The following is a 12,496-nucleotide window of genomic DNA, read 5'->3' as shown; positions in this document are numbered from 1 at the left end:
TTCCTATAACTATGTGTTTTTTCTCATTTTTTTTTGGTAGGTGTGATTATGTCAACTACGAATCTCGATTATTCGTGCCTATTTCTATCAATTCATTACATTTGAATTGAAATGTGTATCATTTTAGATTCTAATTAAATTTTTTTGGTTTGTTTTTCTTTTGATTTTGTACAAGTTTGATAGGTTTCATCATTTGTTACGTACTTGATTTGAAAAATTAAGGTTTTACGGTTTAAAATTTGTTCAAATATTTTGTTGGATTTTGCCTAATAATTTTGTGCAATTTCATTGAAAGAAAATGTTTAACGCTGAAATAAATTTGCGTTTATGCTTAGCTAATTAAAAACAAGTAAAGACGAACAGTTTTTTTTGTTTGTCTGTAAAAAAGTAGACAATACCATAAAGGAAGCTCGAACATGCAAAAAATAAAAATAATTAAGTTTTTCCCTATGCGAGATGTCGTCGTTAAAAATCATGTCAACATTTGCTATATTCCTCTGCACACAAATGACACAATTCGCTGATTTCCATTTTTGTGGCGAATTGTTTTTCAGGATTGTTCAGTGAGTGTGTGTGTGTGTGTTCGAGTTGTGTTGTTGTGTCTTTTTAAATTTAAATATACACACTGTTACATCATGTTCTTAAGTAAAACTTTACATAGAATATACATTACGTCCGTCGCTCGATCCATTTAATTCGATAAATCACAGAAATAAAGTATTCGATAACTAATTTGTTGGTCTGCGCATAACAACAAGACATTCCGAATATACAATTGTGTTTTTTATCCTGTTTTTCTTTTGTTCTTCGGACACTTTTTTTCATATATAATTGTAATTTTTCATATATATTTTTTTGGTATACTTTTCGTTTATTTCAACACATTTTTTTTCTTCTTCGGTAAATGCTGCGGATCACTCGATAGGAAAATCAACGTAATTATCAACATGGGGCGATCGCGCACGGACTTTATATTAGAGAAGTGCTTAAGCAATAAATAATTTTGTTCTTTTTTTTTCAGACCAATCAAATATATTTTGTACTCCATATTGAAATCAATTTGGTGTTATATTAGAAAAAAAAACATATAAAATAGTAACATTTATTCAATAGGTAAAACAAGTAATCATCCTCATCTGTATCAGATAATTCAGTAAACGTTCAAAAAATCTCATGTCAAATAGACTCGATTCGTGTGTGAATTAAAGTTTTCTTTTTTTTTTTTCTTTAATGAAGGCTTCGCAGAAATTTTACGGTGTGCTCGTTTGGAAGAAAGTAAAGTTCTTGACCCAAAACAGTCAATCAGATCAGACTAAAATGACAGAATACCTCATCACAGAGGCTTTATATTAATTTCATAATGTTCATTTTCTTTTCATTTTTGTACGTGGTGTGGAGTGTCAAGAAAAATAGTTCCAATTTTTTGTTTGATCTATTTAAATTCTATTCTTTTCTTCTGCACTTTTCACTATAATTTTTTTTAAGTTTTAACTAAATGCAAGTGGTTTATTACCGATTTTTTTTAAAAACCTTAAATTAAATTCCCAATTCATAAAAGACTTTGGTATGTTGTGGTTGATTTTTGATTTCACTACTAAATTTGACTAGAAATTCAAAGGACTAGAAATAGTTGTTATAATTGTGTATTAGGTGTTATACGTGGTGTACACTAGATCAACATTGCTGACACCGATTGAATGCTCACGAATTTTTAATCTCCGGACCGATATAAATATGAATTTGGAATTGACATATATTTTTTGTTATGAATTAATTTCGAATTCTTTCGATGAATGACAAAAATGGCCATGAACCATTTTGAAATAATTCAATTTTCCACGTAGCAAGAGCTTTTTCCATGAAAAAAATGATTTCTGTTCATAAAACATTCATCAAAGATTTCAAATAATAATTTAATAAAAATACAGAACCGAAAAGTGCCGTTTGGCATAAACTCGGTTTTGTTTCGTGCAATAAAAACTATTGGCCACAGGGCAAGTGGTATAGTGGAATAAACGTATACGAAATATAAAACATAATAAATTACGTCATTTTGTCCAAATTCGCGAATTAGAACATGTCATCATAGTAACGGATACCATAATCCATTCATATTGAGTCACATCCTGTCGATTTCACTGCATATCTAGTCCAATTTCCATCCGGTTGGGTGTTTTAGTTTAAGTTTTGTAGTACGACGTGCGATCATCAAATACTCAGATGGAAAATCCAACATGGTTGTGCAATGAAATGCTAAATTGCACACAGCAATAATATATTCACAAAATGCAAACGCACTGAACGCTAAATCGTGGCAGTAAACTCGATGCTTGAAGAAAAATACGGCCAACCCGACGGTACAAACGATCGATATGTTGAACAGGATCTTTTTGAATTTAATGGATTTCTCCTCATCGATGAGAATCAAATGAGGCAATCGCTGTACGTCGATTTCGTTTTTCAATAATTGACACAATTTTATTACGATCAGCATGTGACACAGCGAGCACACCATGAACACAATGAACACTTGTTCATGCAGGGCTGCAAAAAAAAGAAGAAAAAAATGAGAAAAAGTATAAGAAGAGGAACAAAACACTCAATGCCAAATACAGAATAGTATTATGCAAAGTAAGAAAAATGATATATATTATGATATGCGGGACACACACTTAAAAGAAAAAAAACAGAGCATAGCACTGTTCGAAAATTTATGACCCAATGAAACTTACTGTAATTCTCTCGGTTTGAAATGTACGTGACACCGCACAGTGAAGTGATTTCAACGATGTGCAACCAAAACGCAAGTTTCATATAAAGTGTACCTTTGCTGTGGACTATTGGATTCTTGACATGGCACAACATATGTTCATAATAGCTTTTGTAACAAATTGCAATTATAAATCGCGGCCCTACATGCAACGCAATGCTTATTCGCCAAAAATAGATATTTGGACTGATGCCCGTTATGGCGCTTATCGATGGTATAAAATTGAAAACCTGTAGTTGTAGCGGACACCGATGGTGATGTAATTAGAGAAAGAGAGAAAAACACGAAACCAAAAAAGAAGAAGAAACCAATCAAATCCACATTAGTTTGGAGGTGAAAAAAAAGAACGGGGTTAAATCAAACTGGCAAATAAATACCCATATGAAAATACAAAATCGAAGCGATAAACTCACCCGGCAATGTGTTTCATGTACATCATCAAATTGGAAGACAACGGCACTCACGAAGCAAATAAATAGCGTTACCATTGGCAGTGCGGCTGTTACCATGCATATTTCGCGAAATCCCAGCATAAAATGCACGGTAATCTGAAACATAGATGAAGAGCAACATTCAATTTATTAAGTCATTATATATTTAAAGTGAGCTTTTTCTTTTGTTCGAATAATTGCCCTTGTGCCTTCGTGCATCTGCTTTTCAATACCCCTTTGAATGTAAAATTTCGTGCATTTTGATATCTTTGAAATGTGATTTAAATTTCATGAACAAATTTTTTTCATCGATTTTCTCTCTTTCTCTCTCTCACTCGGCCTGAAGTCTCTATCTGTATCGGTCGTTTGTAAACGGTTTTCCACTTGAACTTTACGCAAATGAAAAACCGAGAAAAATGCGCAAAACACTGACACCGTTTAGAATCGATATTCGATTAAAACGTGCTTGAACATGGAAACATTTATATTGAAGGATACATTGAGACGTATTAAATGCACCAATGAAGGCGATTCCTATATTTACGCGCCGAACAAAATTGTATGTTTTATAAGTAAACGACAATAAGGAGAGACGCGTGCTAGCTAATTGAATTGATTACGTGCGCCAGTGCAATGTTAATTTCATTTATTTATAATAAAAATTTATTAGGTTAAAAATAGGAATTAAACGAAACAAAAAAAATGATATGTAAGAGAGAGAATATGATTCGCGTAAATTGTAATTTATCGGAACGCATGTATATGCTACACCAGCAATAATAGCCAATACAAATAGCCTATCGTGTTCACTCATTTTCTCTGCTCTGTCTATTTAACGCAAACACACACACACACACACACACTCGCTTACTCAATCACACATTTGGTGTCGGTCCCTTTCATAACTCGCCAAACGGAAAATATCAAATGGTATATTACATTTATTCAATGGCTCAGCTTTTTAATTAGATTGCGTGCGGTTTTGGCTTTTTTAGTTACCTTTTCTGTGATTTCCTTGCTATTAGGCGATTCATCTTTTTGATTGGCAGGAATTTCATCGGGCTCATTTTTATCGATAGTCATCACACTGGGGCAAAATCAACGGGGCTATATTTATATGTATATAGATATATATAAAAATATATCAATGAAATAAAAGAGCAAAATCACAACACACTATATATTATGTGGTGTAGAATTGGTCGTTTCAATATTGACTCTCAACACTCAGCACTAAAACTAAATCGATACTGTTCAAATGAACGAGCTCATATAAATGATATGTTGAAGACTTTTAAAGTTTAAGACAATATTAATGGCCCTATGAAATGTTTATGTTACCAATACTACTTGCATTATATAATAAGGGGACAAAAAAAAAAAAACAACAATTATTTCGAAAAGAGAAAAAAAGCAATCAAGTTGTAACTTTTATCTGAATTAAATATCATATCGTGTGATTTTCAAAGATGTCATTTCAATGTGTTTCGATTTCATAGACAGAAATACAACGGTTCAAACCACATCATGCATTTTTTATGCGCTAACAGAAGGTTACACAAAATGCAATTTGGAATTTTTTTTCACTTGGAACTCTTTTTTTAGATTATCTCTTTTCTCTCTCTCCCTCTCCCTCTGTCTCTCGATTTCTATCCTTGTACACGTACACTTGAATACACCAAACAAAACATAATTTTGATCTTACGACATGCATGATAACTTTTTTTTCTCTTTTTCTTTCAACAATTTTCATTTTGGATACTGTATAATTTATTTATGAAAAATCCTTACTTTGATGAAACAAAACTGGCGATGTGTGTATGCTGCCTATTACGTGGTACTTTGCAAATTTATTGCAAATGTGAAAGAAAAATCACTTCTTTTTTATTTGATTCCCTTGAAAATTGTAGTCTAATGAAAGTGTGCCAAATTTGTGAAAACTATACGCACCGTCGTCCTACGACGGAAAAAATCTCAGGTTCTCTTGCGTCAAATATTCAACGATTTCGTTGTGTATACATGCAATAACACCAATTGATTTTCAGCACCCGAAACGTGGTGTGTCTGAATTGTTTTGGGAATTCGTTTCACTGGTTTAACACTTTTAATATGCTTCGTAATTTCACACATTCGACCGTTCCTTGTTTTTTTCTCGTCTCTCGTTCATCAATGTTGAATGGGGCAAATCATAGTTACAACTGTACGCGAATTGGCGCTAATCCATATGAGTCCGTGTGAAATCGACATATAACAGTACAATGTTTAAGGTATTTCTTTTATTTTATTGCTGCTGCTGCTGCTCTTTCCATTTACCGCAACTATTTAGTGACTTTTCGCGCACAGCAATGCATTTTTACTCGTTTCGAATAAAAAAAAAGAAATTTTCGTTATGTGGTACGCAAGCGCTCTATCTCTCGCTCCATAGAATGAGAGCGAACAATGTATCCGCACATATGACGGTGAGCAATGAAACGGATTTTCATTTTCATATTTGACATTTCACCACTGGTTCATAGTATCTCCAATACACTCAAACCGTTCGTGACACTATGACAGATGTCAAACGAAATTCACTCAATTCTCTCTCGCTCTCTCTTCACTTCATATTTCATTCACACAAAAAAAAAATCTCTCATCTGACATTACGACGATAAACATAACCTTAGATTCTGTGAACTGAAAAAGGGAAGTTTAATTAGCAAGCATTTGTTTAAAGTTTGAAATTGTCTTTTCTCCAAAATGTTGTCAATTTTTCGTGGTATTGCCTCGAGAATTGCACCAAGTGCATCAATTTTAAGCAATTCACAATTTCATACGAGCGCAATTTTGAACGCTGAACCGAGAAAATTTCTTATGTACAATGACAAGGTGTTTGAACCACAAACAGAAGATGAAGTACCAAGAAAAGCGGTAAGCAAATGCATTATTTTTGAGACGAAACAATTTTCTTATTTTTCTATTTTGTTTTCAGTTTGTTTGCCATTCAAAATACAACATCAAATATAGTCCGGAAAAAATGTGGTACATTGCGTGTATGATTCGTGGTATGTCAATTGATGAGGCCATCCGTCAATTACGATTTGTTGCAAAGAGAGGAGCCGTTTCAATATTGGACACATTGTTGGAAGCTCAAGAGTTGGCTATTAAAGAACATAACGTTGAATTTAAAAGCAATTTATGGGTTGGTGAGTACAGATACAAGACACAATTTCTCTTCGATTACTTTCACAAAAACCTTTCAAAACTATTCTAACTATTGTATTATTTCAGCCGAATCGTTTACGGGAAAAGGATATGTGATCAAAGGTATACGTCACATTTTTTTTTTCTCTTCTACAGTGATCTCAAGTGATCCAAATGTCTAATTAAGGCAATATTGCGCTTAAACTATATACTTTCTTTTATAATTTCATTTTCTATTCTGCTTCATTATTGATTAATTTCCATTCTTTTCTTCTGAACATCCCTAGGTATACGTCGTCATGCTAGAATGAGAGTGGGTCGCGTTGAATATAAATACTGTCACTACTTTGTTCGCTTGGAAGAGGGCAAACCACCAAAAGACTACTATGGAAATAAAGTCACGCCTGAACAACAACTCGACAAATGGATGGATGAAAAACGAAAGAGAAAAATCTATAATTCTTTGTAAATTTTCATTGTATTGCGTTATTTACATGCATTAGAAATAAAAGAGTCGACATTTTGAATTATAAGTTCGGTTTTTATTCTTTCAATAAATAGTTTCCCTTCATATACATCTCATAACTGCTTTGTCTTATACGTCTGTGTGACGTAAGAAAATTTTCATTAAAATTCATTCAGTTGCAGTTCAACATTTGACAACGCCTTCAATAAGTTTGACGGTAGTTAGTTTTGAAGTCTCCAAATCGTCTTCTCGATCGCTAGTATCGCTATCTTCGTCTTCAATCTCACCATGTTCAATATGAATATTCTTTCCTTGGCCGGCAATGATAGCTCGTTCAAATGCTGGCGGCAAAATAAATTTGAAGAATTTCGATGCGGTCGATATTTTTTGTGTTCCTTTATCCTTTCTTTCGGCTTTCTTCTGCACCTTTTTTGGTTTCTTATTCACAACTTCTCCCAAATGCATCGCTTTAATATGAAGATTTAGCTTTTGTTTTGTACTTAATTCCAGTGTACAGCCATCGTATGTGCATGGAAATGTTCGATTTTCATGTTTCGACTTGTAATGTGCTAGCATATTTTGATTCTGTAGAAAAACCTTCGAACATCCCTCGTACGGGCATTCGTAAACAATTCGATCGTCAAGATTTGCATGCGTTTTCCGATGAATTTTGAGCAACCGCCTCGAATGGAATTCACGATTACAAATCGAACATTTCAGGTCACTATTTATGTGTTCTTTGTTTTTATGTGCCAAAAGGAGTGACCATTTATCGAATGTAGCACCACAGTCTGGACATTGGCGTGTACGATGCGAATTTTCGTGCCTTTTTAATCGGCTCATCAAATGAAATCCTTTTCCACACTTATCACAGGTATATCGGTAGTTACCAGTGTGCACAAACATGTGCTGTTTCAATTGAGTTTTTCGGCGAAATTTTTCACCACAAATATCACACTCAAATGCACGGAATATCTCCGAATGGATTTGATGACAATGTGCCTTCATACTGTTTACCGAATGAAAGAATTTACCACACGATTCATGTGGACAGTACACATTCTGAGCTAATTTGAAATGTACAGTTTTTGTGTGGCGTTGCAAATGTGAATTGGTGATATATGCTTTGTCACAACCGTCTATGTTGCATTGGAATTTTTTCATTTTACTGTGGGTGAATTCATGGGCGTCCAATCGATCCTTACGCCTGAATTGCAGATCACAATTGGGAAATTTACAGGTATATTTAATTGTCGATAGAAATGACCAACCATCCGAATTATTTGACGACATTTTGTTCGGTTTTCATTCACCCACTGAAATTGGAGAGAAAATTACAATATTGTTTAAACGTAAAAGAATTTTCGATAAAATTTGACAAGAAAAATGTACAGTTGTCTTTAGAAATTCCATGCTCTTACCCTATTTTCACTCAAATAAATACGGAAAATACACGTAATTTGGTTTTTGTTATTTAAAACTGCTAATTTGTCGCGTACATGTGCTGCGTTTGACAGTTCTCAGTTGTGCACAATATGTGTTGTATACTAGTTACAATGCCGACCAATAGATGTCATTGAAATCCCTTTGTTTGGAACATACAAATTGATTTTATATCGAAATCATTTTTTCCCTCCCAAAAAATAATAAAAAATATATCATCATTGTTAATACCACAAATTCGATTTCCATTCATCGTTTCCAGTAAATCCGAGTATTAATGAACCAAACGTCGAGTTTTCAACGATCTCTCGCTCTTTGCACTGAAATGGTTTCTTTACGATGCAATGTACGTATGTGGACGTGAAGAATTCTTTTGTCGATGGCGAGCACATATTATTCGATATTGAAATGCCTGTTGGAAAGCAAAATACATGCACATGGTAAAAACTATAGAATTACACATGTATTTAAAATGTAAATATTTTTGAAGTGTTCGATTTTTGCTGCGGAGTCTTGCTTTAGACCCTACTTTTGTGAAGTTATTCGATTTTTTTTCTCCAGTGATCATATTACATTGATTACCAGGTTACCTCAGTGAAAAAACACACGATACATATTTAAATTCATTTCGGCTTATATGCAATTTGATTTTCATTTGGGTCGTTGCGACCAACACAAGTCTAGATAAAATGCGAACACATTTTTATCGTGCCTAGCATCACACAGCTCAAGTATGAATTTTATCATTCTTTAAGTGTAAATAGTCTTGAAATTCACCGAATTTTCGTTGATTACTTTTTGATAAGATATAGTAGTGATGAAAAACAATACAAAAATATCAGTCATTTAATTCACAGCGTGAGTGAGAGCAACATCGAGTCTAAAGGGGACAAAAGTTACACTTTTTCCGATTATAGTAAATATTATCGAGTTTACACCATTTTTTGAATTGGTTAAACTTAAAAAAAATGAACGAATGTAGTGAAATGACCGAGATGAATGAATTACAAAATTATAGCTCGTGCCGTGGTTCCACGTTAATTTGGCAAAATGTTAATGTTTACACTAAAGATAAGAAAAATGGGAATAGTACAAACAATCTAAAACGTATCATAAACAATTCAACGGGTTTTATACAACCGGGCACTTTGATGGCTGTAATGGGATCAAGGTATGACGAACTTCGAATAATTTACATAAAAAATCAATTTATTTTTTCTTTTAATTATTCTTATGTAGTGGCGCCGGAAAAAGTACTCTTATGTCAGCATTAGCCTTTCGAAATATGCGTAAGTGATGTGAATACATTTGATCAACGTTCAAAATTTAATTTTTTTTGTGCTTTATTTGAAGCTGGCACTATTGTGGAGGGTAATATATTAGTCAACAATCGGCCAGTTGGACCTTTCATGCACCGTTCAAGTGGGTTTGTGCATCAAGATGATTTATTCGATGGTACCTTAACTGTATTAGAGCATATGACCTTCATTGTAAGCATTTTGAGACGAAATAATAACTCTCACAGTGCGGAAATAAGAACAATTGTTTTCGATTGCGGAATTTTTAGGCAAATCTAAAATTAGACAAGCGAATTAGTCGTAAGGAGAAGAGCAACTTAGTAAACTCAACGCTGGCCAAGGTCGGTTTATTACAGTGTATAAATACGCGAATTGGTGACACAGATAAAGGCAAAGCATTGTCCGGTGGTGAGAAAAAGAGACTATCTTTCGCTTCTGAACTGCTAACAAACCCAACACTCTTATTTTGCGATGAACCTACTACTGGTTTGGGTGAGCTTCTACAAGACATTCGACAATTTTTTTATTTTAAATCAAATGTTTTAAAATACAGATGCATATAGTGCACAACAGGTGACGAGTATTTTGCTTCGTTTGGCCAAACAAGGAACGACAATAATGTGTACAATTCATCAGCCATCCAGTCAAATATTTGCCATGTTTCACAAAGGTACACGTTTTATATTTGACCTGTGATTAATTATTCAATTCATCTGCATTTCCTTTGTTAAGTGTTACTCTTGGCCGATGGTCGTATCAGTTACATTGGCACACCGGATGAAGCTGTTTCGTTTTTCTCACTGTAAGCATGAGATAGTGTGAATTTCCAAATGATGTCAAAACAAATTTTCCGTTGTTTTTAGAAATGGTTATCAGTGTCCATCAACGTATAATCCGGCCGATTTTATGATCAGCATTCTATCGAAGACTGAACCGGGCAAGGAATTGAATAACGTTGCCCATCAGCTTTGTGATGCATTTGAAGCAACACGTCAAGATCACACCTGTGAAATATCAAATGACTTTGCAATCGAAGAGGAGCGAAAGTATGACGTTCAAAAACCGCTTTGGATAATTACCGTCTATTGGCTGATCTATCGGAATTTACTAATTGTGGCAAGAGATCCGCATATTCAAAAGATTCGCATTGTAAAGGCAATCGCTATCGCGACTTTGGCTGGACTTTGTTTTTTTGGATCGGTTACTTTAGATCAATATGGAATTCAATCCGTTCAAGGAGCATTGTTTATACTTATATCGGAAAATACATTTTCACCCATGTACTCGGCTCTCACATTATTCCCAAATCGAGATCCACTGTTTATACGCGAACGACAAGCTGGCCTCTATAACACACTACAATATTATATAACAAGCACTGTGGCACTGGTAAGCTTTTGATCGGTTCTACTTGAATTCATTTCTCAAAACCTATTTATTTATCACAGATTCCGGGTTTAATCATCGAACCGCTCATTTTTACCGTAATTGTGTACATCTTTGCTCAACTTCGACCGACTGCTTATGCATTCCTGATGACAACGATAATTATCATTTTTGTGATGAACATAGCAACGGCTTGCGGTAAAAATTTCGTATTTTATTTCCATCGATTGTAGGTTGAATATAAAATCTTTCTGTTTAGGATGTTTCTTTTCCATTGCATTCAGATCGGTCGATATGGCGATTGCATTTTTGGTACCATTTGATGTGTCTCTTATGATCACGTCGGGTGTCTTTATCAAGCTCAAGTAAATTTAAAGTCCTTTTCATTGAAGTGTGGTTAGTAAATGATTTTTGCGATTTTAGTTCTGTGCCGTTTGCTCTATCCTGGTTAAAATACATTTCTTGGCTGAAGTATGCAAACGAAGCAATGACGATTGTACAATGGGAAGGAGTCACCAACATAAGTAATATCAGTAATTATTTAATGATTGAAAGTCATTCTTCATACATTTTTTTTAAATTCGTTCTAGCATGTAATTTTGCCGCTCAATTACCATGCTTCGAATCGGCTGAGGAGATCTATGATTTATATAATTTTACTGAAGATGATTTTAACACTGATTTATACGCATTGACTGCGTTATATATCACATTCCATGTATTTGGTTTTCTTTTTTTGTGGCTACGAGTTAGAAAGTATTAATTTTTTTTTCTCTAAAATTTGCAAACATGTGCTGAACATTAGATAACATTTTGTGTAATTTTGTAAGATTTGAAAACAAATAAATGTGCTCACGAAAGTAATAAAACTTGATTCATGTTACATCATATGTTTCTTTATTTATATTCTCAATATTATCTATCAACATAGAACCATTGCGTTATGTTATTATGTGTCCAATTCTACTTCAACGGGTCCGTGGCGCAACGGATAACGCGCTTGACTACGGATCAAGAGATTGCAGGTTCGAATCCTGCCGGACTCGATTCTTTTTTTTTTCATTTTTTGGATTATACTTTTTCAGTTTATTTCTAGACGATTCTATCGAAACATGTGCCAACAAAAGCAAAAATACATTTTGAAGCATTCTATTTATTATTTGAATATATTTGATTTTATCAATCCGAATTTTAAAGCGAAGCAACAACAATTTTACTTGTGATTTTCTTCAGCTTCAAAAAGGTATAATCCAGAAATTAAAAAAAAGAATCGAGTCCGGCAGGATTCGAACCTGCAATCTCTTGATCCGTAGTCAAGCGCGTTATCCGTTGCGCCACGGACCCCGTGTACAAGGAATGAATCAGAATCAAAGGTAAGTTGCCGTCGCATAAGACACTGGAATATAGACGGATGCTCACGTTAAAAATAAATACGCGACATTAAATTAGATACAATGTACCGCATGGTATGCTATTTTCTAGGCTATTTTTCTTGTTTTGCATAAGACCACGAATGATA

General features: G+C 34.0%; 4 protein-coding genes and 2 non-coding genes across 7 annotated transcripts; 3 read left to right on the top strand and 3 right to left on the bottom strand.

The window, feature by feature from the left end:
* Positions 1 to 1,829: 1,829 nt before the first annotated feature.
* Positions 1,830 to 5,660, bottom strand: LOC116349284 (post-GPI attachment to proteins factor 2-like). Its single transcript, XM_031780651.1, has 5 exons — positions 4,993 to 5,660; positions 4,201 to 4,308; positions 3,184 to 3,318; positions 2,733 to 3,000; positions 1,830 to 2,544 (listed from the first exon to the last, which is right to left on the bottom strand). The coding sequence occupies exons 2-5, from the start codon at positions 4,282 to 4,284 to the stop codon at positions 2,147 to 2,149; spliced, it is 885 nt and encodes a 294-aa protein (XP_031636511.1). The 5' UTR covers positions 4,285 to 4,308; positions 4,993 to 5,660; the 3' UTR covers positions 1,830 to 2,146.
* Positions 5,661 to 5,836: 176 nt separating this feature from the next.
* Positions 5,837 to 6,917, top strand: LOC116349285 (39S ribosomal protein L22, mitochondrial). The gene is made up of 4 exons (XM_031780652.1): positions 5,837 to 6,111; positions 6,173 to 6,386; positions 6,472 to 6,507; positions 6,672 to 6,917. Exons 1-4 carry the CDS (start codon positions 5,941 to 5,943, stop codon positions 6,851 to 6,853), a joined length of 603 nt encoding a protein of 200 aa, XP_031636512.1. The 5' UTR covers positions 5,837 to 5,940; the 3' UTR covers positions 6,854 to 6,917.
* On the bottom strand, positions 6,905 to 8,395 carry LOC116349283 (transcription factor IIIA-like). The gene is made up of 2 exons (XM_031780649.1): positions 8,272 to 8,395; positions 6,905 to 8,166 (listed from the first exon to the last, which is right to left on the bottom strand). Exon 2 carries the CDS (start codon positions 8,141 to 8,143, stop codon positions 7,034 to 7,036), a length of 1,110 nt encoding a protein of 369 aa, XP_031636509.1. The 5' UTR covers positions 8,144 to 8,166; positions 8,272 to 8,395; the 3' UTR covers positions 6,905 to 7,033.
* A 419-nt stretch (positions 8,396 to 8,814) lies between these two features.
* LOC116349282 (protein scarlet) lies at positions 8,815 to 11,860 on the top strand. 2 transcript variants are annotated; one of them, XM_031780647.1, is made up of 12 exons: positions 8,815 to 9,024; positions 9,151 to 9,464; positions 9,533 to 9,582; positions 9,647 to 9,783; positions 9,861 to 10,083; positions 10,145 to 10,261; positions 10,324 to 10,393; positions 10,455 to 10,980; positions 11,040 to 11,175; positions 11,237 to 11,342; positions 11,401 to 11,501; positions 11,568 to 11,860. In XM_031780647.1, the coding sequence occupies exons 2-12, from the start codon at positions 9,262 to 9,264 to the stop codon at positions 11,738 to 11,740; spliced, it is 1,842 nt and encodes a 613-aa protein (XP_031636507.1). In that variant the 5' UTR covers positions 8,815 to 9,024; positions 9,151 to 9,261; the 3' UTR covers positions 11,741 to 11,860. The 2 variants fall into 2 exon arrangements, with proteins under 2 accessions (XP_031636507.1, XP_031636508.1); XM_031780648.1 differs by having other exon boundaries at positions 9,136 to 9,464.
* Positions 11,861 to 11,950: 90 nt separating this feature from the next.
* On the top strand, positions 11,951 to 12,023 carry Trnar-acg. Its single transcript has one exon. It is a non-coding gene; the product is annotated as a tRNA-Arg (tRNA).
* Positions 12,024 to 12,248: 225 nt separating this feature from the next.
* On the bottom strand, positions 12,249 to 12,321 carry Trnar-acg. The gene has a single exon. It is a non-coding gene; the product is annotated as a tRNA-Arg (tRNA).
* Between the last annotated feature and the right edge of the window lie 175 nt (positions 12,322 to 12,496).

This window comes from Contarinia nasturtii, unplaced genomic scaffold, assembly GCF_009176525.2.
Source record: "Contarinia nasturtii isolate CC-2019 unplaced genomic scaffold, AAFC_CNas_1.1 Cnas_scaffold_2861, whole genome shotgun sequence".
In the NCBI taxonomy this organism is placed as follows: domain Eukaryota; kingdom Metazoa; phylum Arthropoda; class Insecta; order Diptera; family Cecidomyiidae; genus Contarinia; species Contarinia nasturtii.
The sequence above is the reverse complement of the archived record's forward strand: the minus strand, read 5'-3'. Positions and strand labels throughout refer to the sequence as shown.